We start from the raw sequence: 26364 nt of genomic DNA, 5'->3' as shown, positions 1-26364 counted from the left end.
ACATTAACGAAAATCTTTCCAAAAATTCAAAAAAAGAGGACTAGTGATAGTAGATTGTAGATTCAATGAAAAATCATGAAAAATAATAAAAATAACCCATGCTCCCATAACACTCCTATCGGTCAATTTTCAAACTACAAAACTCACAAAGAGCACCGAAAAGTTGCAAACAAGCAACCAACATTGCACCAATGTCGTAAATTTTGCCACCCATTCATTCGCAGGCAATCTCAAACTTCGCAAGGTGATAAATCCGCGATGCAAACATCAGTGATAACAATAAGCATTGGCGAAAAATTCATCAATGAAAAGCTGTAGTAAAAAAGTTCACGGAGTTGCGCGTTTGTGCGAATTTCATTATACCTCTCTGTCTGATTTTTATTGATTACTTTTCCAACCTTGAAATTCGGTGCAAATTGTGGGCTGAAAAACACCAATGAAAGAGATTCGGTTTTTAAGAATGAAATATTTGTGTGACAAACGTAATAGTATAAATATCGTGTGTTATCTCGAGTATTAATTTTCGGTCATGAGTAACAGCAAACAAAACGACTGGGTTTCGCTTATCATCAATAGATTCGAAGAACAAGTGAGTATTTAACAATATTCGAGTTGAATTTATTTCTCTACTGTAACGGAAACAATTAGGTCGCGTCCTAATTTCCGCGTTCACAGGTGGCTGACTATGGCTGCTGAAAAATTCACTTCTTGAGCCAAAGTAAACCTAATTGTTTGAATATTTTCAGCTACCGTATCGTTGTGGAGTACAATCATCCCACGCAAAAATCAACGCCGAGCATATACAAGCATGGCTGGTGAAAATAAGCAAATACAGATTCTCGTTGATTTTCCCCGGTCTCATCAAGATACTAACTCGAGTCAACGAATCGGTTCGTATTTCTGGACCAATTTCTGTACTCATCGAATAACCGGTTAAATTAATCCAAATTGTATAATTTTCAGACTCTCGTTCGTCTTCCTGGATCAGATGCAGAAAAACACTATCAAGAATCTCAGTTGATCATTTTAGATACGCTGGAAAAATGTTTAGCTAATCAACCGAAAGATATGACGAGACTGGACGAGGCTCTTAATGTGAAATCTCTTCTGAGAGAAATTTGCCAATTTATTGGTAATTCGTGTTTTTTAGAAATTAATTTTCATTAAGAAGAGCCAAGGAAATTCTAACACTTGTGTGTTTCAGTTCTGGATACGTCCACTGAAAGCCAGAATAATATTCGTTTGAAGGCTGTTGCATCGAAAGTATTGCATACTGTTTCGTTGAACTTTTTTAACGTAGTTTTTAATCGTATATCTGGAAGGTAATAAACGAACACTACCTCTTTCATTCACTTATTTGTTTCAACAAAAACTAACGTACCTATCTATTTTTCAGACTGGAAGAATTAAGTGTTAGTACCGAAGAGAAAGAAAACCCAGACTATGGAGATATAGAATTAATCCAGCATATTAGTATTGATATTAATAGATTGATAAAAATACTCAATGGTAAATTATTGTCTTTTTTTGTTCGTAAATTTTGAATTCCTGTTTTTTAATTAATTTTATTATGAATAATTTATGCAGAAGTCATTTCGAAATTTAAATTATTGAAAAAATCTGCCCATGGGCCCTTGATTAATAGTTTAGAAGTAGCTATCTGGAACTGGATGGATGCTCATCCAGATGAATTTGGAGAAATTCAGGTAAATTAATAACTAATTGATTGATAATAATTATGATTATTTTAAAAATCTAAATACCATTTGCTTTGAATTACTCGTGCAGAAAGTACCTAACGAAGACTTAGCTCGATATTGTGAAACACTTTTTGATATTTTGGATATACACGCTGATTCTAAAAAAGGTAGACCATCGGTATGGTCTTTACAGTTATTGATGCTGGTCTTATCTCCAGTAAGTATTCACTTCTAAATGATTTCATGTTAATAATGCATCAATATTCATCGATCTTTGTATTTTTCAGAAAGTACTCGAACAAATCGTGAACGCAGATTCAGGAGCACCTTGCTCTCCGAGACACAGTCGTAAGAAACAATTCGTAGATACTCTTAAACGTAACATAAATATCCACGGTACTGGAAAGCATCATGTGGAAACTTCAGCCATAGCTTTAGTGAAGCTTTGCAAGGCTTCAACTTATATAAATATGCAACATTCCAACAACATTGTATTTACCTTAGTCCAAACAGTTGTTAATGATTTGAAGGTAATTTTGTTTCACGAACAAGGTTTCGTTGGGGAATAATTTAGATTATACAATTAATATGGAATACTGTTTGTTTTTGCAGAGTTTGATGTTCAATGTGAATAAACCCTTTTCTCGAGGACAAATATATGCATATCAAGATATTGATATTATGACTGAATGCTTCGTATCGTGTTTTCGACTCAAACCGCACAATACAGATGCGTTGAAAGTATGCCTAAGTCCGTCTTCACCTCCGATGTACTATTATGTTTTAGTTTCTGCTTTGTACAGGTACCTATAGATCACTTTATCTTTGATGATTTTTTTTTCTTTCACCATTTGTGAGTACCTATGTATTTTTTCTTTCTTTTTTCCAGAATAATTATGGAAAGAAGATTAGCATGGTGGCCTAAAATAGATTTATTCTACAATAGATCTTCCGAATTGCGATCCATGTTTACCGATACCCTTAATAAAGTTACTCATGGTTTCATTGCTCATACACCTTTACGTATGATCCAATCTTTGACTTTGAAAAGCAAAGACTCTGGTTGCAAATTCAAGGATCGAGGTGAAGAAATTCCTAGTCACAAAGCTCTGCTATTAATGATGGTCAGATTAATCCATGCAGATCCGATGTTAATGCTCAACGTAAGTCAATCTAATTTTAATGTTCAATTAAAAATAATTTAAAACATCTGTTTTTTATTTTTTTTTTTCAAATTTAGAATCAAGGCAAACCCGGCCACGAAATCCAAAGCTCCACTTTGGAATTGATCAACGGTCTGGTTAGCCTGGTACCTCAGACAAATATGATCGATGTGGCTCAAGAAGCTATGGAAGCTTTACTAGTCTTACACCAGCCAGAAAAAATCGAAATGTGGAATCCAGAAGCACCCATTAACACGTTTTGGGACGTGAGGTGAATTTTTAATCGCAGTAACTCATTATTACCTATTTTAAAACTGTTATTAAATTATCGAATGAATATTCAGTTCCCAGGTATTATTTTCAATTTCACAAAAAATGATTCAGCATCAGATAGTTAATTACACGGATATCCTGAAATGGTTGAAACAAATATTGATCTGTAGAAATGAATTTTTATCTAGACACAAAGAGTACGCTAATGTTGGAACTCACATACCGATTTGTAAACAAGCACATATCAAATTGGAGGTAAATTTTATCTCAAATTGAGAATTTTTAAAAATGTTTGAAATTTTTTTATCAACGTTTGTTTTTTAAACTCGTAGGTGGTCTTCCTGATGTATTTATGGAGCACTGATATCGAAGCTGTGTACACGTCAATGTCGTGTTTTAGTTTGCAATGCGAAGAGGCTGATATCAGGTGCAGTTCGGATGAAATTACAGTTCAGAGTTTGTTACCAAATTATGCAGTTTATCAAGAGTTATCTCAGGCTGCTTCTTTATTCAATTTAGGTACCTATTTAATTTTTTTTTTGTAAAATCACCGGAAGACTACATTCAGTTGAATTTTTCAGGTCGAATTCTCTTACAAAAACGTATCACGGCTATTCTCAGAAAACTGGAGCACTGTGTTAATGGAGTCCAACCCGTAAGAAACCGTATCCGAGTTTAATTTGATCGTATTTGAATTTTTTTTCATCGGTATTTTTCTATATTAGGCTTGGGAAGAAACATTTCGTAATTGGGAAGTATCTACTAAAGTTATATCAGCATTTTCGAAAACCAAAACCGAAGATTTACCTCTTGAAGCGTGCCATAGATCTTTAGCCAAACGTAGAGCATCTCAGCAAAGCTCCGAACACGATGTCGATGTAAGATTAGATTTCTGTAGTTTATTCAATTATTAGTAATCTTTGTTTTAATTAATTTTTAACCTATATCCTTTCAGGATCAAATTAACGAATGGGCCAACATGACTGGATTCTTATTATCAGTCGGTGGAGTTCTTTTGCAAAATAAATCAGCGATGAAGAACTCCACTTTGGATTTAGAATTCAAGAAAACATTCACATTACCTGGATCTTCTCAAGAAGTCCAGTATTGTCCAGTTACTCAGTTAGTATTCTGTAACTTTTCATCTTTTTCCTATTTTGAGAAGTCATATCATTAAATATCTTTTGTTTTCAACAGATTCATCAATCAATTACTCAGGTTACTTTTATGTTCGGGGGAAAAATACGGATTATTGATACAAAAACATATCAAAGAACTCGTTGGCCACGAAATGAACCCATCTCTTTACCCAATTCTATTCGATCAAATAAAATCAGTCGTTGAGAAATTTTTCGATCAACACGGTCAAGCTTTAATCGATCCTGGTAACACTCAGTTCATCGAACACGTCGTCTACATTATGAAAATGGTTTTGGAGAAGAAAGTTGACGAACCTTTTGAGAATTTCGGCGTCACCAGTATCGAAGGAATGATTTTAACCATCGTTAGGTAATTTTGAATGAAAAATCATCGCAATTTTTACGTTTCTGTTCGAATAACGATGATGTTTGTGCGCAGATACGTTCGTTATTTGGAATCATCAGTGAATACGATCCATTTGAAAACGAAAATTTGTCAACTAGTGGACGTAATCATGAAACGTAGAGACGATCTGTCGTTCAGACAAGAGATTAAATTTCGTAATAAAATGGTCGAGTATTTATCCGATTGGATTATGGGGGTATCTCGTCAAGTATCACCTTCGTCGTCTATCGATGTGTCGCCAGTGACGAGGTAAATAATTTATTTTGAATTTTTTTTTTGTTTTGAGAAGGAAGCTCCAAATCTTTAATTTTTTTTCGGATCTGAAAATGATACAATACAAAAATAAATCTGGCTAATGGGATTTCAAATTGCAGTAGAGATTTAGATCAAGCTTGCATGGAAGCTGTGGCCGGATTACTGAGTGGGCTTCCATTACAGCCGGAAGAATCGGACAGAGGTGATTTAAACGAAGCTAAGAGCCAGCTATTCCTCAAGTAAGTGACCAATCGCGCTTCAAAAACTGAGTAAAGATGCATTATAATCACGACCAGCGATAATTTACAGATATTTCACATTATTCATGAATCTACTCAACGATTGCGCCGATGCTAGTCAACGTTTAGAGAAAAATTCATCGTGGCAAGAGAACGAAGCGAATAAACTGAACGCTCTGAGAAGCGCTATCATTCAAGCTATTTCTAATTTACTTTCAGCCAATATAGATAGCGGTCTAATGCACTCTATAGGTAAGTAAAAAAGAGAAGCTGCTCGTACGATTACGTATCATTTTTATTGTTTATTTCAACAACGATTTGTTTTTCAGTGGCTACTCACCATGTCGCTGAACCTTACACCAAACGAGATATCATGATATCGGAAAATCTAGTGGCTTTATCGCCCTTCCTACCTACCGACTTCAGTTACAGTAAAGATACTCAGAATCGAGCCGCGTTTATGGAAGTGTTGACCAAAATGTTACAACAAGGTGCCGAATTCAATATGTTAGCCGATTCCGTATTAGCAGATCGTTACGAACAACTTGTACAACTTATCACGATGATTAGCGATAAAGGTGAATTGCCAATTGCGATGGCTTTAGCTAATGTGGTCACTACGTCACAAATGGTGAGTAATTTTAGTTCAGTTCATTGAAACAATGTTACGATTCATTATGGAATTTTTTTATTTCACATTCTTTTTCGATTACAGGATGAGCTGGCTCGTGTCTTTGTCACTATTTTCGAAGCTAAACACTTACTGTCGCCTTTGCTGTGGAATATGTTTTATCGCGAGGTGGAGGTTTCAGATTGTATGCAAACGCTGTTTCGAGGCAATTCTCTCGGATCGAAGATAATGGCGTTTTGTTTTAAAATCTACGGAGCTAGTTATCTTCAAAATTTACTTGCTCCTTTGATACAGCCATTGATCGATGGTGAAGTGAAAAGCTTCGAGATTGATCCGGCTAGGTGAATATTTTTTGTTGGTGTGGATTGTTGGGTTCTTTTATTTCTCTCGCGAGGTGGTACTTATACCTATCAAGAGAAAAATAACACCTTCGTCCAAAGGTTTAGGCCCTGAAATTGATTTTTCAAATTTTAACTAATTTCTTCAACTTCCAAATTCGAAAAAAAATGATTAAGACATCTTTTGATTTGAACAAACCCCATTTAGATCGAAAAAATCCTACTGCATCCCCCTCAGTTCATTTTTGAAATTTCAGAAAATATTCGAAAATTCAAAAAATGTCAAGTAGTTGACATCCTAAATTTTTACATTTTTTACAGAATATAATAGAGAGGGAAATTTTTTGATCCCAGGCAAAAAAATCGAAAGAACTATCAAGAATAGTAGCTAGGCTAAATTTAAGACGCTGAACTACATTCTTGAATTTTTAGTGAGATATTGAAAATTCAAATTTGGCATGAAATGTAACTTACTTTTCCTGAAACAGTTGAAATGTGATCAAATTGACCTACAAAGCTGAAATTTGATTTATGTACAATTTTTGAATTTCAGGATCAATTTTTTTCTGAAAATAATCGTTGGAAAAAATTTCAAATTTAAAGTGCCAAAAACAGATTTTGACAGGAGGCTCCAGAACAGTTTGAAATCATCCCAAATCAATTCAGAACGTCAAAAATGAGATATAATTCAATTTTATTGAATTTTTTAATTTTAAAAAATTTACCAAATCAAAAAGTGAAATTTGGGTTTTTAAATTTTGCTTAATGGTGTATTTTTTAATGCTCATTGAATTTTTCAGTGTTTTTGCTACCCCTCTGAGTGAATTTGATTTCTCAATATTTTTTAGAGCTCAATTAACTACTTTATTTTCTATATTCCAGAATGAATTCCAATGAAGACATTGAAGAAAATAGAGTGAACCTGACCACATTAACTCAAACCGTATTTGACGCAATTGTCTCTTCTGGACCTTCGTTTCCATCACAATTACGTAGCATGTGCCATTGCTTATACCAAGTACTCAGCAAACGTTTCCCTCAAGTACCTCACAGTAACGTGAGCAGCGTCGGCACGGTGATTTTTCTCAGATTTATCAATCCAGCTATTGGTAATCTTCTATTGGATTTTTTTAAACGTGGTATTCGGAGTATGTTTTTTTAACCACTTTTACTTCTACGTACAGTTTCGCCTCAAGAATCTGGTATCGTCAACGTCACCGTACCACCTCATGTCAAACGTGGACTTATGCTGATGTCAAAAATACTGCAAAACATCGCCAATCACGTCGAGTTCAGTAAAGAACAACACATGATACCGTTCAACGATTTCCTTCGTCATAATTTTGAAGCTGGTCGAAGGTAAATAAGTCGACGAATTGCAAACATCCGATTATTTATCGCATCATTGTCAATGATATTATCGTATTTTATAGATTTTTCATAAAAATAGCCTCTGATTGTGAAACCGAAGACCAAACACCACATTCTATGTCATTCGTGAGCGACGTGAATGTCCATGCATTACATAGACTTTTGCACCACCATCAAGAAAAAATAGGCGAATATTTATCCAGCAGTAGGGATCAAAAAGCAGTCGGACGGAGACCTTTCGATAAGCTGGCTACGTTGTTGGCGTATCTGGGACCACCGGAACATAAATTTCCCGAATTGCAGTAAGTTGTAGTGCACGTAGAAGGGGAACAGTGAGGGGGGTCTTGAACAAGCTTAAATAATCCCCAGTAGTAATGATATTTCTCGCAGATGGAGTTCTTTAGATTTGCCCGGTTTTGAGGGCACTATCGGGCAACCTTGGTTAAGCGCCGAAGAATACAAGAGTATCAAGAATATGAATATTTTTTACCAATATGGAAATTCGAAAAATAATAATCCGGTGTTTTATTACATCGCTCGCAGGTTCAAGTATGTCATAAAATGCTTCAGAATAGAGATTTTATTACGATTAAAAACCATAGTGATTTTATTCTGTCTTGTAGACACGAAGAAGTGAGCAATGAGAAATTCATGATGTACGTTATTCAGACATTGGCTCCGTATCAGCATGCTCCTTGGGAGTTGTTCATCGATTTTACTCATACTGGTACCGAAAATAGATTCAGGTGAGGGGATTGTCGTAAAACTCACTTTAGATTAGTGATTGATGTTATATTTTTGCTTGGATTGGGATTAATGTGATAAGAGAGCTTGAAAAACTGGAAAATTGTGTAGCTCTTTCGATTTTCACTGAGAATTTTTTCTAATGAATGTACGGTAATGGAGTACTTTTGATTACAGAACTTCTTACCTGAAGAACTGGATGTGTTGCCGAGGAATTAATCGTAAGAATCTCGTATTCGCTTATGTCTATAATTGTAACGGATGGGTACGAGAATACTCGAAATTCCACGAAAGTATTTTAGCTCCTATCAAGGTAGGCATCGCCCGACTACTCTCCTATGCACTTTTCGATGATTTTCATGCTCCAAACTTTGTTTCAGTATTATCGAAACATCGTGTTTATGGAATCGATCACCAAAATAAACGAATACATAGCTCCAGATCAACAAAAACTACCCGGAGCTACTTTAGCTCTCGAAGAAGACCTGAAAGTATTCAACGGCGCCTTAAAATTATCCCACAAAGATACGAAAGTTGCCATTAAAGTAAATTTGCTCTACTGAAGAAATGCAATTTTATCGAAACTTTGTTCATTGATCTAATCCGTGCGATATTTTCATCTTCAGGTCGGTCCTTCTACTTTGCAAATAACCCATTTGGAAAAAACCAAGGTTCTTTCACATTCTGTGCTGCTGAACGACGTTTATTACGCGGCTGAAATCGAAGAAGTTTGCCTAGTCGACGACAATCAGTTCACCGTTACCATCGTTAATGATTCGGCTCCTCTATCGTTTATTCATAACGACTGCGATGTCATCGTACAATCCATTATTCATATCAGAAATCGCTGGGAATTATCCCAACCTGTAAGTTGACAGTATCAAAGAAATTATTTTTAAACTTCTTGTTCGCAGATGTGATATTTTTAATGAATTGTCGTAGGAGTCGGTCAACGTTCATCATAAAATAAGACCAAAAGATGTACCTGGAACATTGCTGAATATGGCGTTGCTCAATTTAGGTTCCTCAGATCCTAATCTCAGGTCCGCAGCTTACAATCAACTGTGCGCATTGACAGCTAAGTTTGATCTCAAGATCGAAGGACGTTTATTGGAAACTTCCGGTGAATTTTATCTTCAAATTATTACGTCTCGTAATGTGATAATTTTTTATTCATGTGTACGATTTTTTTCTGGCTTAGGTTTATGTATTCCGTCAAATAATACCATATTCATTAAATCAGTCAGTGAAACTTTGGCCACCAATGAAACCAGATTGACGTTGGAATTTCTCGACGAATGTATCCAAAGCTTCCAGTTGTCGAATATCGAAATGAAACATTTATGTTTGGAGTATATGACACCTTGGTTGATGAATTTAGTCAAGTGAGTCAACATGTTAAAACGTGTGTCTGTGTCTTTTTAGAGGACATTTCCATTTTTGGATCTATCACTTTCGAGTTTTTCTTCCTATTTTTCTGAATCCATTTTATCAATAATTTTTCTCGTTGCTTGCAGATTTTGCAAATCAACTGACGAAACCAAGAAAACCAAAGTAATACAGATCTTGGAAAAATTAATATCTCTAACTATACAAGAAGTAGAAATGTACCCTTCAATCCAAGCCAAAATTTGGGGCAGTATTGGAAAAGTAAAAAACGAAATATTAATTCGAACGAATCAAATATCATTAAAAATTGTGTCAATTTCATTCATCTGTGTTGTTTTTTCCTCTGTGCAGGTTTCCGAATTAATCGACATCGTGTTAGAATGTTTTTTGAAACGAAGTGCCGAAGCTAGAATAGGATCTCCGGTCGTAGAAGTACTGGCCGATACCGCAGTTGCTTTGGCTTCAGCCAACGTACAACTTGTAGCTAGGAAAATCATCAGTAAATTGTGCTCGGTCCGTAAAATTGCGATTGATGAAACATGCTTCTTCGCATTAGACAGTTTTTAGTAACTATCTGTGTTTTATTTTCACAGCTCTTCGAACAGAGTTGTATATCACCCACGCAGAATTTGGAGAACCATGTGCTGTGGGGAGATATCATGATATTGTCAAGATATCTGCTCATGCTGTCGTTTAATAATTGTTTGGATGTTATTCAACATTTACCATATCTATTCCATACGGTTACATTTCTAGTTAATTCTGGTCCGGTTAATATGAAAGCTTCGATACATGGATTAGTGATTAATGTGATCCATTCTTTGTGTACTTGTTCCGAACCTACATTTTCAGGTACCTTGACTCGCCTATTTACCAACTGAATTCATTATATTGAAATGACGAGTTTTTTTTTTAAATGGAATTTATTTTTAGCTGAAACGCAACGAGTATTACAAATGAGTCTTGATGAGTTTTCTTTGCGAAAATATTACCCTTTGTTTGGCATCAGTCAAGTGAAATCTGCTTCTGTGACTGCTTTCCGGTATCATCTGCGACAGCCTGATAGTAGAGCGAATGATTTCAAGTTTGGTAACAAAGGGTAAGTGAATTTATATTTATAACAGGAGTACATCATTAACGAATTTTTATAATATTTTCAAATTATTTTGGTGTTAGAAATGAGAAAAGTACTAATGGACCTGATAACGAACGGCTGAGTTTATCATCACTTGAAATTATCATCGATGCTTTACTCGAAATAATGGAGGTAAATAATACACGTGAACCTAGACTGAATTCACAATTTAAAAAAAAAATAATTACCTATAACATATTTCTTGTTTTTTGCCGTAGGCTTGCTCTAGAGATATTCCAAATTGCGACTGGTTACAAACATGGACCGAACTAGCTCAGAATTTCGCGTTCTGTTATAATCCAGCATTACAACCGAGAGCATTAATTGTCTACGGTGTTATCTGTGAGTAAAAATATGAAAATTTTTCACATCGAAGTGAATATATTTTATGGTAGAATTTTTATGATAGGTAAATCGATCAAAGACCACGATATCAGGCAACTACTTAGAATACTCGTTAAAGCTTTAGAAAAATCCAGCGATTTGACTTCCATCGAAGCACCGGTCGTCTGTTTGACCAGACTTCAACCTTTACTCAGACCGGTAAATATTAATGTGTGTTTTAAAGATTTGAATCGAATTCAATAATTGTGACGGTTTTAATTTTTTTCAGGAATCTAAAATACATGGTTTCCTTTTCTGGATCGGTGTGTCTGTGTTACAACTTGAAAACGAACAACTTTTTGAGACTGGACTAGCCTTAATAGAACAAAATTTACATATCTTAGATTCCCAAGGCATTTTTGAAGATAAAGTAAGCTTACTCGATGTTTTGAATTGTGATGGTGAATTTCATGGAATTATTGTGTAATTTTGTTTTGTTTTTTAGCCATTGGATATGTTTATGATGTCAGCCAGGGAACCTATCGAAGAGTGGTATTTCCGAACAATGGATGGAGAAGTTGGATTGAGTTTTAAAGGTACCTATTTGTTTGTTTGGTTTTCGTGCAGATATACAGGGTGTTCCAGAATAACCTTTCACATTTGTTTTTTTTATTACTCTGAGAGAAAAATGTTTACAAAAATTCTTTTACAACCAAAATGAAGTAGAAATATGCCGTTTTTAGACCGTATATTTGAGTTTTCATTAAAAATGAAGTTTTAAAAATTTTTCCATCGAGATATTTTCCTTCATTTTTGACACATTCAACCAAACATTTTTTCAAATTATTGAACACTTCTCTTCCAATCAGTTGCGACTCATGAACCTAGAAGCTGTTTCAGAGTCCTAGATTTATCTCGATACACTTTTGACTTGGAATAACTCCATAAAAAAAAATCGCAGGCTGAAAAGTCAGGGGATCAAGGTGGCCATTAAATTTCTGGTTCAACACGTCGACCATAACAAAATTATTTGATGACCGAAGTGCTCACGCGCTAAACATATGTGTACATCCCTGGTAGTTCCAACATGTTGGAAGGAAGTAAGTAACTCTATTACATCGCGTCTGTCTTTTAGTTTGGAACAAGAAACTCGTTTAACATTTTGCCTTACCCCTCACCGTTACTGTTTCGTTAAACACACATGGTCCCACTATACCGAATTTAGCCACGCCCAACCAAACAGTCAACTTGGCGGAGGTTTAGATGTTTCTCAAGTATTATCAACTGATTCTTTGTACACTAGAAGCGCACATTCCAATTATTCACTTCACCATTTAGATAAAAATGAGCTTCGTTACTGATGAGTAAGGAGTAAAGAGTTACAGGAACCTTTATTTTTAAAAAAGGCCTTCACAGTAAAAGCACACTGTACAGCCATCTACTTCTCCAGGGCAAAAAATAACTATTGAAACATAATTCGGCATGCTTTGGCTACCTAGAACCGCCTTTACCATTCCCCTAGCTCCACTTGAACACAGATCAGTGGTTACCAAAATGTGAAAGGTTATTCTGGAACACCCTGTATTTTTAAAAAATAAATAAATAAATAAAAGCTGAACAAAATTGAATAAGCTTCGAATTTCCGAATCATGTTTAAATTTTAACCTAGTTAACGATCGAAAAATTGCCCAAAAATGCACCATGAGGTCAAATTTTAAGTGCTGAATTTGATTTTTAGATTTTTGGGGAATTTTCGAAAATTCAAATTAGGTACATTTTTATGAAAAACTAGAAATCAATGATGGGATAAGATATTAATATTGCATCATTTTTTCCACATTTTATTTTGGAAGTGCCAAATTTTCCTCTTTGTCTCTCAAATAAATCGTTATATTATTTCCCTCGGTTTCTTCAATTTTAAAAATTGAAATTACAAAAAAGTGCCTGTACCCCTAAAAACATAATTTTTCATTTTTGAAGGGGTGTAGGGAGGGGGGGTTGATTGCTGGTTTTAAAATTTTGGCATCAGAAAACGACTTGATAATTTTTTTTTTTTAAGAAAAAACCACTTGAATTTTCAAAATGCCTTCTTTTTAAATTTTTCATCTCGAGCATATTTTTTCATTTTTTGATCAAAAAATGATTTTGACTTCTTTTCAAGAATGTATTGAAACATACTCGAAATTGTTTTTCCAGTTCCAAAAAAAATATTCCAAGGTTTTTTAGAAATTATTTTGCAGTTTTGGAAAAATGGTACAGTTTTTCACAACTGAACAAAATATTGGAAAATATCATTAAGTAGTTTCAAACTTTCTAGTTCTTGGAATTATTTTTTCAAAATACATATTTATTTTTCAAATGTTTTGTTTTTCACTTGAATTGAATAATTTTTTAATGTTTCCTTTTAATCACACCTTTCAATTATATTTCAGAAAATTTCCACTTCGCCTTGGTTGGTCATCTAATCAAAGGATTCAGGCATCCTTCAAACGCAACGAAATCAAGAACAGCTCGAGTGCTGATGTTTTTACTATCAATCATAGCCAAACCTTATAAAAGAGATAAATTCGAAGTCACCACCGAAAGTATCGCCTACTTAACAGGTACCTACATATTTATATTTAAATATTTTAAAAATAATTGTCTTAATTAATTTCAACATTGAAATATTCCTCAGCATTGGTCGCTGTTTCTGAAGAAGTTCGAAGCAGATGTAGACTTAAACATGTAGAGACAAATTTCGAAAACGTTGATTCAACTTTTCAACAAGTATGTATTTTTATGAATTGATTAATTGTCGTTCGATCTAATTACCCAAGTCACCAATCAACGATCCGATTGTAAAATGCTATTTTATTCCTTTGACAGCCTGCTGACTTGACTAGTGATATTTCACCGACTGGTTCGATCAACGGTATATGCACCAGGAGGCAAAAATCTTGGGAATTATTGGATCAAAATTCCATCAAACAAGGCTACAGATATCATCAAGATTTACAAACGACGACTGCAGCTACCACAACGGCTGTTTATAAAAATAAAAATACTTTGGAGGATCATTTATATTATGAAAAAGTGTGGAAAAGTTTAGACCTAGGGCCACCTCAACCGCCACCAAGGCCTCCTCAAAGATCTTCCTCTTTATCGGGTCAAACTGCTCCGCTTTCCGAACCGAAGGTATGTAAAGTATATTTAGATTGAAGAAGAAAAAAGAAATGATGAATTTAAAATCTGTTTGTTTTCTTCGGTTTAGGTTCGAAGTGATCGTGCTTCCGTTTCGAACGAGAGTAATATTTTACTCGATCCGGAGATAATTACCGATAGCACTATACAAGTGTTGACTTTGACTGTATTATCTACTTTGGTGAAGTATTCGACTGATGAACCTGAGATGAGAATTTTATACCAGTATTTGGCCGATGGCTCGGTCATGTTTTCCAAAGTTTTTAGAGTAGTGTAAGTTATCGCTTATCGATTTGATAGAGAAATGAAATTTATACGAAATTTTAGTCAATTTTTTTTACTAATGGTGGGATTCTGAATGTTTTTTGCGCAGGTATAATTTATTGGATGCTAGATTAACGAGTATTCTGCAATGTTGCCACGATCAAGTGTTATTGAATTCGGTGCAGAGTATAATACATAATATGATAGCTTGCGAAGATACCAGTCAAGATCATTTGTATTACGTTCACACTTGCGGTTTCGGTGGATTGTGGAGATTTGCCGGTCCATTTACCAAAGGAAAAGTAAGCTTGAGAATTTTTTACTTTTTTACGTTACGAAATATCCCGGGAGATGATGTATTTTTGTTGTAATATTTTTTTGCAGACAAATCCTCAAGTTTTAGGCACCGAAATGTTTGCTAATTATTTGGAAGCCATTGTTGAAACGATTCTTCCAGCCGAAGAAGGAGATACTGGAATTTCTTCCGATCCTTCTACAACAGTATCTTTGATAACATTAGCTTCACCTATCGATAAAGGTATGATTATGACTCTTTGTGCAAATTATCATCTATAGCTGGTGTGTATCAATTTTTTCAACGTCCTTCCACTTCAAAAAATTTTTTTGTCAATATTCTCGAAAAAAAAAATTATTTTTTTCTGAAGAAATCACAATGTTTCGAAAATCTCCCCTCTTTGAGCTTGACGAATTTTTCCTTCCCTCCCGGAGCTGAAATTTTTTCTGAGTGACTTTCAATTCAAAATGAAAGTTTTCTTTAAATTTGGCGTTTGACCAAAATCCTCTCTAATTTTTTCCCATGAACCTTCCTAGTAATAATATTGATTATCTTCTGACTTATGCTTACGCTTAATGAAAAAAATTATTCTCTTACACGTTTTTTTTTTCAAATTTTTGTTACAGAACACAGTTCCTCTTAAGATGCGTAATCCCAGTGATTTGTGGAAAGATCTGATTTGCATTTATATATCTATGTGTAATTTATTATGTTTTATCTAATGTCATAAAATTCACTTTTTTCATGACTTACTCTGATGTTGACATTTATTGTTTGATCTGTTGTTTCACTGTTTTACCTTCCTTTTTTTTGTATTTGTTAATTTACTTATTTTTATTTTTGTTAGCTTGTTTACATTCTAAATTTTGTTCCCCTCCTTCCCCTTTGTATCGTGTTCTCGAGTTTTTAATCTTCCTTTAATAAAGTGCTTAACTTATTTTTCGGTTGTTTAGTTTGTCTATTCTTTCAAGGTCATTGACCCTCCGCCTAAATTCTCAGTCATTGACCTATCTGTCTGTGGGATTTTAAGGTTATGGACCCGTCAATATGGCTTCTCAAGGTCATTGGCCCGTCAGTCTGACTTTCTCAGGACGCTTGTCTCTGCCCTCTTAAGGTCATTGACTCGTCTGTCTGCCTGTCGGACCTCTCATTCATTTTTCAAGTTGGAAAAACACAGCAAAATGACAAAAAAAACATTTAATTTATAAAAACAAGAAAAAATAACACATGAATATTTTTCAATGAATAAAAATGCAAAACAACATAAAAAATAAAAAGTTGGAAAACTTTAAGGACATTTTATATTTATACATCCACTCGTATGGTAAACATTATTTCAATATCTAGAACCTTGATAGATAAGGGTAAAAAAAAGTGGACACCTATTAAAAAAATAATTGCAGGGAAAAGTTATGTAATTCACATGTAAGGTAGGTAGGTGGGTAAGTAGGTAGGTAGGTAGGTAGGTAGGTATAAAGGAAAATTTAAAAAAAGTAAATGATATTGATATCAAGAAGTGAGTTGGCGCAATTGGCACTCTCGAAATACCGCAGTCGAGGGACCGATTCCCAAATGATGAAGTAAATGCAACGAACCAAACATAGGTTTGATTCAATCAATCATATCATCGATGCAGTCGAAATCAACACTTCGGCCAAGACAACGAACGTAACGAACAGAAACACCTTTTTATTTTTCTCAAGTCATCGATGGCGCTAAAACACCGCTTCGGCGAAGACTTTCAATGCTTCCGTGCAAGGAGCATACTTTTGAAAATTCGGCAGCAGTCAAGTAACGACAAATCTACAAACAATTGTAAATTTTCATAACAAACATTGGCATGAGAATATGTAATAATACATATAATACCATTTTGTACTGACCTTTGCAGTTTCAGCAGGTTTATTACCGACAACAACGATCATCTTATTTCTATTCTCCATCAAAATACTCAATTCTGGACCAGGGGATATTCCGTCGCAAATATTATTTCTGCTAAAATCAATCGATTCGTACGGTATATTGATGCTTCCTCGAATTGCTTTATCACTAAACTCTGAATTGGTTCGAGCATCGATAATAATCAAAGAAGATCTGTTCGAGTTGAGCACCATTAACAGATCAGTAGCGCTTATCCGTGGATTAAACTCGGTTTGGATTTCTTTGAGTACTTCGTCCGTTATGATCTGCAACAAGAAAAGAGACGCGAACTCGAAATAGAAAATATATCGTCTTCAACAACCGATGTAGATGCAATACTAACAAAACTTGGATCGTAATTCGAATTCCGTTGATATTTGCGATGACTTATACTTTTAGGAGACTCTTCGAATAATTTCGATGAATCCTGAACACATTTTTGAATATCGACATCTGGAATAAAATCGAGCAATCAATATAAATTCGTTGATTAGGATATTTTTCATCGAGTAGGTTTCACTAACCTGGTAAATCGGAGAACAATAAGATACATTCGTTGAATCCAGAGGATAATAGAGTATCTCTATGTTGTTGCAAAATAGCCAAACCAACAAATAACGGGTACGACGCGTCACCGAGTAGAAGTCTATCCCATAAATGAAAGATTTTATGCAACGGAAAAACATCTGAAAATAAAATTCGCAAAATAAAATTTCAAACTGTTTAAAAATGAACAAATCAAAAAAGTGCATCTATACGTACGCGAAAACATGGTCAAAAACCACGGTATTGCAAATAATTCCGGAACAAAAGCGATATCGTGTAAATGATTTGCTAATACTGGATCGTGAAACGCAATCAAGTGGGAAAATTTCGTTAAATATTCTTTAATCACAGCCGAGTTATCTTTGAGGAAAAAATTGTTGAGGTATTTTGGAATAAAAGCTGAAAAACAAGCGTACGCTCGAGCTGCGTAGCAAAACAAATTCGTTAATTGAAAAATATTCAACATATTCCGAGGTATGTGAAAATATTTAAAATTAAACTACCTTCGTTATTAAAATTCAAGTACAGGAAGGGCGCACATAAAGAATCTAATCCTTGCCAATACACATATTGATGATTACTGACTACCCAAGCTTTTAGAATTCGTTTTAGTTTCAAATGTCCGGTTTTCGATGATAGGAGTTCGTTGTACTGATGGCAACGCGGTATATCGACTTCAATCTGCAAAAAAAAAATTGAAATCGTAATTTAAATATCTGAATACCTACTAACAGAACAATTCAAATTTCAATAATTATTATTACTTGTCTATCGGTAGGTATGGAAGTTTCTTTATCTACAGCAATATATTGACTCTCCAAATCACCTTTCACATCGAGTAGTGCTGCCCATATTTCGCCTCTAACAAAAGGAGGTATATCTTTGCTCGCTTCTAAGCATAACTGAGCAGCTGCGTATGGATAACCCTGCACAAAACGTAAGTTGTTGAGTTAGACAAGTTTATGAATTTATAAATACGAAAATAATCCGAAGCAAAAATATCAACACGTTATCTTTACCCTGGTCTGCTTGAAAAAATGCTTATCTTTAACAACATCCGGAGTAAATTCTTAAATAAAAACAACCAACCTGCAGTAAACGTTTATACAGAACAATTCGATGAAATTGATGCTCAGTATCTCGTTCTCTAATCACCAAAGGAAAATTTTCTGAACTTTTCTCCACATTCAGAAAGTTATCAATAAGATGAGATCTGTAAAAAAATTCATCATATCAAATAAGTTGACAACTTGCCATTAAAAAAGTTTAAATAATTGAATACAAACCGTGTTTCAATCAGAGGATAGTACGCATCCACTGAGATATGCTGTAGTCTGGTCAGCAATGCATCTAAAGGTAACGGAATCACTTTCAAATCCAACATGGACGCTGAATCCTTAACATGGCCGAAAGTCATTCCTTCCAACAAAATCAAACTGAAAATATGAATCAATTAAATGATAAAATTAAAAATCCCAAAGACTGAGCAAACGATGTAATTACTTTGGCATTGAAAGTATAGGAGGTTTGCTTTTAATAAATCCATTTCGTTTCAATTCTGAATGCGCATCTCCACCAGCCAACCTCCACAAATGGTACAATTCTTGAAGATCCCATCCATCCAAAGGATGATCGTAATGTTTCGATGTTTCTAAACTGTTGAAACGTTGATTAGTTTTTTTTTCTAGTCAACTCATGCAAATAATCGAAATTAATTTACTTGTAAAATTCGTCAACCGAATGATTTTCTGTATCTTTGAATAATTCGTGTTTTAGCAAGACTTCCGGAGTTGGTCGTTTTCGACAGTCGATTTGCAAACACGATTGAATGAAATTCTGCAAGCAAGGATCCATTTCCTGGTAAAAATAAAAAACAGAAATGTAACTCGTTTCGTCAAATTTCAAGTTTACGATAAAAATTTATCCCATCGTTACATTTGAATTCGAACTAACCTGATAAATATCCAAACAATCTGATTCACGAGCCAAGCGTTCGAACACATTGTCGCAATAAATTAAAGATAAAACTTTCCTTAAACACTGACTTAGTTTGAAATTCGGCCATAGAGATTTTTTGAAAACTAACTCGGCCATAATAATCCCCAATGACCATACATCTACTTTAGGACCGGAAACGTAATCTGGATTCGATGACGACAATAAAACCTCGGGGGCGGTATATTTCACCGAACTATAACAAATTATACGACAATAATTAATTAAATGTACACGTCAAAGAACCATGAAAGATAAATTCATGACGAGTAGGCTTACCCAATAGGAAATTCTACATCTTTACCACCATCAGTTACATGATACAATCCATAATTGAACAATTTCACATTCCCATTTTCGTCCAGCAAAATGTTTTCCGGCGTTAACATACGGTGAACCAAACCATAACGGTTAAGATAAGCTAATCCGCTCAGAGTTTCATAAGCTATTTTAACATGATCATTATCCTCTGCCATGGAAATATTCTTGTCGTACCATTGTACAACAATCAACAGGCGTTCTATGAAACAGAAAGAAATTCATTAAAAATAATCTTAAACTACGGATCAATGTGTGTTTTGAGTCTACTATTCTTACCGTGTTTCCCACGAATAAAATCCAAATAAGATGAGAGATTGTTATGTTTCAAAACCTTCAGAATTTGAGATCTTCCAAGGATACCGATTGATTTTGGAGTCAGCGGTAATCCATTACTACCGCAGATTTCTCCGGTATGCCGAAGAGCAAACACCGTTTGGGCACCGAATTTATTACGGACTAGAACTTTGGTTGGCATTGCGAACTTTGAAATTTGCATTACCTACTTTAAATACAACATCACTATGTGACTTACGTGAGTAAATAAATCCTACGGACATGAATATTGAATACTAATTACAAATTAGATTACAAACATAACAGATCAACAGAATGTGAAGTGCAATTTCCTCGTCGACCGTATATAATGGACGAATAATTCAACGGGGAAAAAAAGACAAAATGTGACGGCTAGATTTTGGATGCAGAATCCAGGAAACCTTCTGCTCATGCGCCAAACATGACGCTTACGGTGCTGGTGGTGAGGCCCGTAACACACTACTGCGATGCGATGCGATGCAACGTTTTCAAACGTCCCATCGCAATGTTAGTTGCATTGAAGTATATGGCGGACAACACACTATGAGATGCGATGCGATGGGACGTTTTTCAGAAGGCTAAATCCTTGCAACGCGTAGCAAGGTTTGTAGTTGATGTACAAAAGTCTGAGACGTCGCAGACGTCGCATGCGATGCTTTCCTGTGATTGGTTGATTTTACCTCCACGAATTGTGATAATCTGATAAGCGAGATGCACTTGTAATTTTAGCAGTACATGAACGAAAAAATTATTATTGTGATTTATTTTCTATTCTTTTTTGAAAAGATTTCTTCATCACATAAGTATTATTGAAAAATAATAGCAACACTTGAGAATATTAAGCACACAGACGAATGATTGAAGTGCAAGTGAGTTGGCCAAGATCACAAAATTTGACTTCCAAATTACTTCCTACAATGGAAATACAGTTCTCGCTATTATTCTTTAGTGACAAACCACAAATTTATGATTCTTCTACGTTATTTACAAGATCAAAATTGTTAATCTAATTCGGGTGATGGGTACATGATAACGTTGAAAACATGCACACCACGGAGATATATTATGTAGTGTGTTGTCTTATGTTGAAATGCGATGCTATGCTACGTTTTTGAAAGCATCGCATCGCATTGCATCGCAGTAGTGTGTTACGGGCCTGAGAGAGACGGTTCACTGGTTCAACCCACGTTCAACCAGTAAACCGTCTCTCTCTCCACCAGCACCGTAAGCGTCATGTTTGGCGCATGAGCAGAAGGTTTCCTGGATTCTGCATCCAAAATCTAGCCGTCATTTCCTGCGATTTGAATTATTCGTCCACGAATTTCCTGTAAATTCAATCAACTCATTTTTCATAACAAAAAAAATAAATTATAATTTGGAATAATGGAAACACTGTTCACAATGGCGGGCACTGGCATGGCGGCAAAAGAGCCAGTTCATTTATAAAATAATCAATTTTGATTGGCCGTAGCCAGAAATTCAGAGAGCATTTATTTCTTATTCTCTTTTTAGCACAGGAATGTCAGCCATTTTGATTTTATTCGAACTGGTTCTATTTTGTGTTCAAATTATTTAATTATCAAATACTTCGATTTTTTAAATTAAATACGCCAGAAAGTTGATTATTTCATATTTAAATTGATCATTTTTGTTTATTTTCAATGTTTTAATTGTTTTCTAGCAAAATACAACCAAAAAATACATTGTGTTCACGTGTTGATATTAGTCGAGAATTTTTGATTCGGCAACAGTGAATTTTTCCCTCGATGTTTCTGTATTCAATGAGCCCGAGCGGTGGAGATGCGATTGCGAGAATAAACTTCAATTATTCATCATCCTCTCAAATTCCTAAAATTTATTTAATAGTGCGTTACAGTATGGTCATTTTGTTTTCTAGTTCTAGTGTTCTATTTTGTAATTGAGAATTACAATAATATCTAATTAACGTTATTCAAGTGTAATTTAAAACAGTTTTCATGTTATCATCCTCAACCCCAACATTGTATGTTGCGTAAGATATCAGGTGAAATGCTACCCAATATAATTCATATTTATATTTACATTTTCCTTTCATATTTTACGAAATCGCATAAATGTTGTACTACTACGTATTCATGGTGAGTAATCGTTAGTCTACTCTTCTAGGTGATAATCAATCAAATCCATTTTAGTTCCACGAATGAGTAGCTGGTTCACGTGTTGTTGAAGTATTGTGTTATGCTACCATGTCTGCAACGAAAAGCGTTTTATTGGTAAAGTTGAAATATTTATAGTAGTAGGCGTTATGTTCAAATAGGCCTGATTGATGCTAAAGCTAAACTATTCTGTTACAGGATAGACAATCGGCCCCTCTTTTCGAGGATAAATGGCCTAACATGCGACCCATAGTGTTGAAACTCTTGCAACAAGAACCTGTTACGCAGAACGAATGGCAAGAATTATTTTACTCCGTGCATCTGGTATGTTTATGGGATGATAATGGCGGTAGCAAAGTCAAAGATGCTCTCAAAGAAGACATTTCCAATTTCATTAAACAAGCTCAAAAAGTACGTTTTATTTTGATCAAATGTTTCGCTGTAATTTCCCATGTGTCAGATCACGTGTAATGTTTCGTCATGTTTGGTAATCTAGAGGGTGCTATCTCACGAAGACGATCAAGCTTTATTGAAAGCTTACATCGCAGAATGGCGTAAGTTCTTCGCTCAGTGTGATTATCTACCTACACCTTTTCGTCAAGTGGAAAATGCTAATAAAACCAACACCGGATTCCCTACTAAACGAAGTGTGAAAGATAACGATACCATAGTTAGAAAGGTAAACTTGGCAACCTGATGTACAATTGATGGTTATACGTGTGCGGTGTTAATTGAATTGTTTTTCCATAGCTTATGCTCGATACGTGGAATAGCAGTATATTTCAAGATATTAAACAACGGCTTCAGAATTGTGCCATGAAACTCGTGTATGCTGAAAGGAACGGAGAAGCTTTTGATTCTCAGTTGGTGATTGGAGTACGAGAATCATATGGTTTGTTATTAATAATATATTGGCATATTTAGCAATGTAATTCAAAGTATTAATGATCGATTGTTGTTGTTTAGTGAATTTATGCTCCAACGTCGACGATAAGTTATCAATTTATCGCGAGAATTTCGAAAAAGCTTACATAGAAGCGACCGACGATTTCTATAGAGTAAAAGCTCCGGAATATTTGAGCGCGAATGGCGTAGAAAGTTACATGAAGTATGCTGAGAATAAATTGAAAGAAGAAGAGTTGAGAGCCCAAAAATATTTGGATGCTTGCGGTGGATCAGCTCAGGTTGTTACATTTTTTTTTAGTAATGATACACTTTGCCTGCATCAGTATTTATATTCTGTGTTTGATCGTTTTCAGTTACTTGACTGCTGTGTTAGAGTGTTGGTGACCGCGTTCAAAAATACCATTATTGCAGAATGTCCCCAGATGATTAAGAATAATGATACTGAAAGTAAGCATACTGGTTGCTGTATTTTTGTACGTTATGTTTGTAAGTTTTTAATATTGTATTCGAATTGTTTCGTTTCTAGAATTGCAACTGATGTTCAGATTAATCGATCGAGTTCCCGAAGGTATTGAACCGATGTTGAAAGATCTAGAAGAACATATAACTAACACAGGTCTTGCTGATATGATTGGTGCTGCTAGTATTATTACACAGGTATGATTAGAACCTTTTTTTCAACCATTCTGCTCGGTTACGATTACTGATTCTGAACTTTCATATCAGGACTGTGAAAAATACGTCGAACAATTGTTGGCTTTGTTCAATCGATCGAGTAAACTGGTCAAAGATGCATTCAATAACGACCCGAGATTCCTTACTGCTCGTGATAAAGCATTCAAGACGGTTGTGAATGATACTAGTGTTTTCAAGTTAGAATTACCGACAACAAAACAGGTACTTGAAATTCGACACTTTAACGTATTACGATTTTATTCTTCTATGTGCGATGATTACATTTTGATGTGTTATTTGCAGGGCGCCAACGTTAAATTTCTTCCAGAATCTAAATGTCCTGAATTACTCGCTAATTACTGTGATATGTTGTTACGTAAAACTCCTGTTAGTAAACGACTGACTTCTGATGAAATTGAATCTAGGTTACGTGATGTGGTTAGTATCGAAATCACCAATAATTAAGTGTTTTTAAGCCTCCATTTTATTCGTGTTTTCTTGAATTTTCAGCTTCTAGTCCTGAAATATGTGCAAAATAAAGATGTGTTCATGAGATTCCACAAGGCGCATTTGACACGTAGATTGATTCTGAACTCGTCGGCCGATTCCGAGAAAGAAGAAAACATGGTGGAATGGTAAACACGAATAACCCGTTGGTGAAATTTCATCGACTCGTCGTATTTACTCGATATTTTCATCGTGTTTAGGTTACGAGAAGTTGGTATGCCGGCCGATTACGTAAACAAATTAGCTAGAATGTTCCAAGACATAAAAGTCAGCGAAGATCTTAATCAACAGTTCAAAGAGCAATACAAAAACATCAAAGGCAATATCGCTGGTAAATATAGATTACATTTGCTAATTCATTCTGTCAAACGTATACTTCAATCCATCGTTTCATTTCACAGACACGATCAGTATAAAGATCTTAAACGCGGGCGCTTGGGCTCGTAGCAGCGAACGTGTCACCGTATCTTTACCTTTGGAGCTCGAAGACTTCATTCCAGAAGTGGAAGACTTCTATAGAAAGAAACATAACGGACGTAAATTACAGTGGTATCATCACATGTCCAACGGAACGATCACGTTCAACAACAACGTTGGTAAATTCGAGCTGGACGTGACTACTTTCCAACTGGCTACGTTATTCGCCTGGAATCAACGTCCAAACGACAAGATCTCATTCGAAAATCTGCATTTAGCCACCGAGTTACCAGATCCCGAGCTGAGGAAAACGCTATGGTCACTGGTCGCGTTTCCAAAGATCAAGAAACAAGTAGTTATGTACGAGCCGGAAGTACAAACGCCTAAAGACTTTAAGACAGATACTGTATTCTGGATTAATCAAGATTTTAGTTTAATTAAAAACGGCAAACCACAAAAAAGAGGTAAAATAAACCTCATCGGAAGATTACAATTGTCGACTGAGAAGAGTCAAGAAGAAGATAATGATAGCATCGTGCAGCTCAGGATTCTCAGAGTTCAAGTGAGTTTTTGATATCTCTTTGCGAGTTTTATTATATAAAAAGTGAATTCTTTGTAATTTACATCTGCGCATCTTTTTGTTTACAGGAAGCGATCATTCAGATTTTGAAAACACGTAAAAGATTATCGAACGTTCAATTACAAAAGGAACTCATAGATATACTGAAGAATATGTTCCTTCCGAGTAAGAAGATGATTAAAGAACAAATCGAATGGCTAATCGAACACCGTTACATGAAACGAGACGAAGACGATATTAATATGTTTTTGTATATCGCCTAATTTGCTCACGCAGGCTCTCATGAGTAAAGTAATGTAATAATAACGAAAGGAAGAAAAACACATAGTGAATACTCTGTAGCGTAACGGTCAATGATCGATGTGATTTAAAATGATCGTATAAGTATCGTTCTGTTACCCTATTAGCGTGTGTTTCTGTTGTTGTTTTTTTTTTAAATATTTTATAATGTGTTTTTATTATTGTTTAAGGCGATTTCGCCAAAATTTTATATACTTTCGTTCCCTATTTATTGTAATTTGTAGTAATACTGGTGATTGTACAGTTTTCGTATATTTTTAAATAGGCAATGTTATGATTTCTTGTGGCTAATTTCATATATTTTCGCCTTGTTCTTTTCGAGTTTTGTTACGAATTCATACATTCATCGTTTCGAAGGTTCACCGTTTTCGTACCTGTGAGCGCATTGAGGTTTTACTTTTGATTTTTCCAATACATTCATATGTTCATGATTTTGTGTTGATTTTTTTGTCTTATAGTTATAAGTAATTGAGTTTTTCTGGGAAGCAGTAATTTGTTTACAGGAGAGAGAGAGAAGTTTTCTGTAAAAATTTTCTCTTGAAAAAATTATTCTCTTTGTGTACTGTTGTGTTTCGATAATTCAAACTAGAGGACTATGGAACGGATCAGGCTTCAAAGTGAAGAGTTAAACAATCCATGTATAGGTGCAGTGTCTATAATTCCATGGAAAAAATAACAGAAAATTCGACTCTTCTGATTAAGTGAAGCATGGAAGGTCTGATGATAACCCTGAAAACCTAATAAATCACAACATGGTTCTTAGTATTTTTTTCAATTTTCAGCAAATTTTTGGGACCAATGGGGGCATTGAAGAAACCAAATTCATAAAAAATGAATTGATAAATTATACAGCATTTTTGAAGACATTTGAAACGATTCGCTCAATATTTTACATTTT

General features: G+C 34.9%; 3 protein-coding genes across 7 annotated transcripts; 2 read left to right on the top strand and 1 right to left on the bottom strand.

The window, feature by feature from the left end:
• Positions 1-275: 275 nt before the first annotated feature.
• LOC135849388 (neurofibromin-like) lies at positions 276-15788 on the top strand. 4 transcript variants are annotated; one of them, XM_065369792.1, is made up of 48 exons: positions 276-589; positions 747-890; positions 964-1132; positions 1205-1322; positions 1397-1509; positions 1588-1706; positions 1789-1917; positions 1988-2230; positions 2313-2503; positions 2590-2863; positions 2941-3134; positions 3208-3391; positions 3469-3655; positions 3718-3791; positions 3862-4014; positions 4092-4258; positions 4334-4645; positions 4715-4930; positions 5056-5175; positions 5246-5427; positions 5505-5806; positions 5891-6147; positions 7027-7253; positions 7329-7503; positions 7578-7817; positions 7888-8064; positions 8139-8261; positions 8437-8572; positions 8640-8804; positions 8886-9125; positions 9202-9382; positions 9461-9644; positions 9777-9909; positions 10000-10161; positions 10242-10500; positions 10582-10747; positions 10825-10915; positions 11002-11125; positions 11193-11326; positions 11397-11537; positions 11613-11703; positions 13540-13710; positions 13785-13876; positions 13976-14284; positions 14361-14563; positions 14664-14856; positions 14939-15092; positions 15476-15788. In XM_065369792.1, exons 1-48 carry the CDS (start codon positions 530-532, stop codon positions 15490-15492), a joined length of 8196 nt encoding a protein of 2731 aa, XP_065225864.1. In that variant the 5' UTR covers positions 276-529; the 3' UTR covers positions 15493-15788. The 4 variants fall into 4 exon arrangements, with proteins under 4 accessions (XP_065225864.1, XP_065225862.1, XP_065225863.1 ...); XM_065369790.1 differs by having other exon boundaries at positions 8118-8261; XM_065369791.1 differs by having other exon boundaries at positions 7885-8064.
• Positions 15789-16031: 243 nt separating this feature from the next.
• On the bottom strand, positions 16032-20328 carry LOC135849529 (TBC domain-containing protein kinase-like protein). Its single transcript, XM_065370021.1, has 14 exons — positions 19908-20328; positions 19590-19830; positions 19269-19506; positions 19036-19172; positions 18819-18971; positions 18602-18751; positions 18405-18528; positions 18080-18241; positions 17819-17996; positions 17532-17738; positions 17294-17455; positions 17113-17222; positions 16733-17035; positions 16032-16652 (listed from the first exon to the last, which is right to left on the bottom strand). The coding sequence occupies exons 1-14, from the start codon at positions 20125-20127 to the stop codon at positions 16548-16550; spliced, it is 2490 nt and encodes an 829-aa protein (XP_065226093.1). The 5' UTR covers positions 20128-20328; the 3' UTR covers positions 16032-16547.
• A 1395-nt stretch (positions 20329-21723) lies between these two features.
• On the top strand, positions 21724-25897 carry Cul5 (cullin 5). 2 transcript variants are annotated; one of them, XM_065370023.1, is made up of 14 exons: positions 21725-21969; positions 22092-22198; positions 22280-22492; positions 22578-22760; positions 22832-22973; positions 23048-23265; positions 23341-23434; positions 23514-23644; positions 23714-23884; positions 23966-24100; positions 24173-24297; positions 24370-24500; positions 24571-25148; positions 25235-25897. In XM_065370023.1, the coding sequence occupies exons 2-14, from the start codon at positions 22172-22174 to the stop codon at positions 25427-25429; spliced, it is 2343 nt and encodes a 780-aa protein (XP_065226095.1). In that variant the 5' UTR covers positions 21725-21969; positions 22092-22171; the 3' UTR covers positions 25430-25897. The 2 variants fall into 2 exon arrangements, with proteins under 2 accessions (XP_065226094.1, XP_065226095.1); XM_065370022.1 differs by having other exon boundaries at positions 21724-21969; positions 23714-24100.
• Positions 25898-26364: the final 467 nt, after the last annotated feature.

Source organism: Planococcus citri, chromosome 5 (assembly GCF_950023065.1).
Source record: "Planococcus citri chromosome 5, ihPlaCitr1.1, whole genome shotgun sequence".
Taxonomy (NCBI): Eukaryota; Metazoa; Arthropoda; class Insecta; order Hemiptera; family Pseudococcidae; genus Planococcus; species Planococcus citri.
Note: the sequence above shows the minus strand (reverse complement) of the source record. Positions and strands in the feature narration are given on the sequence as shown.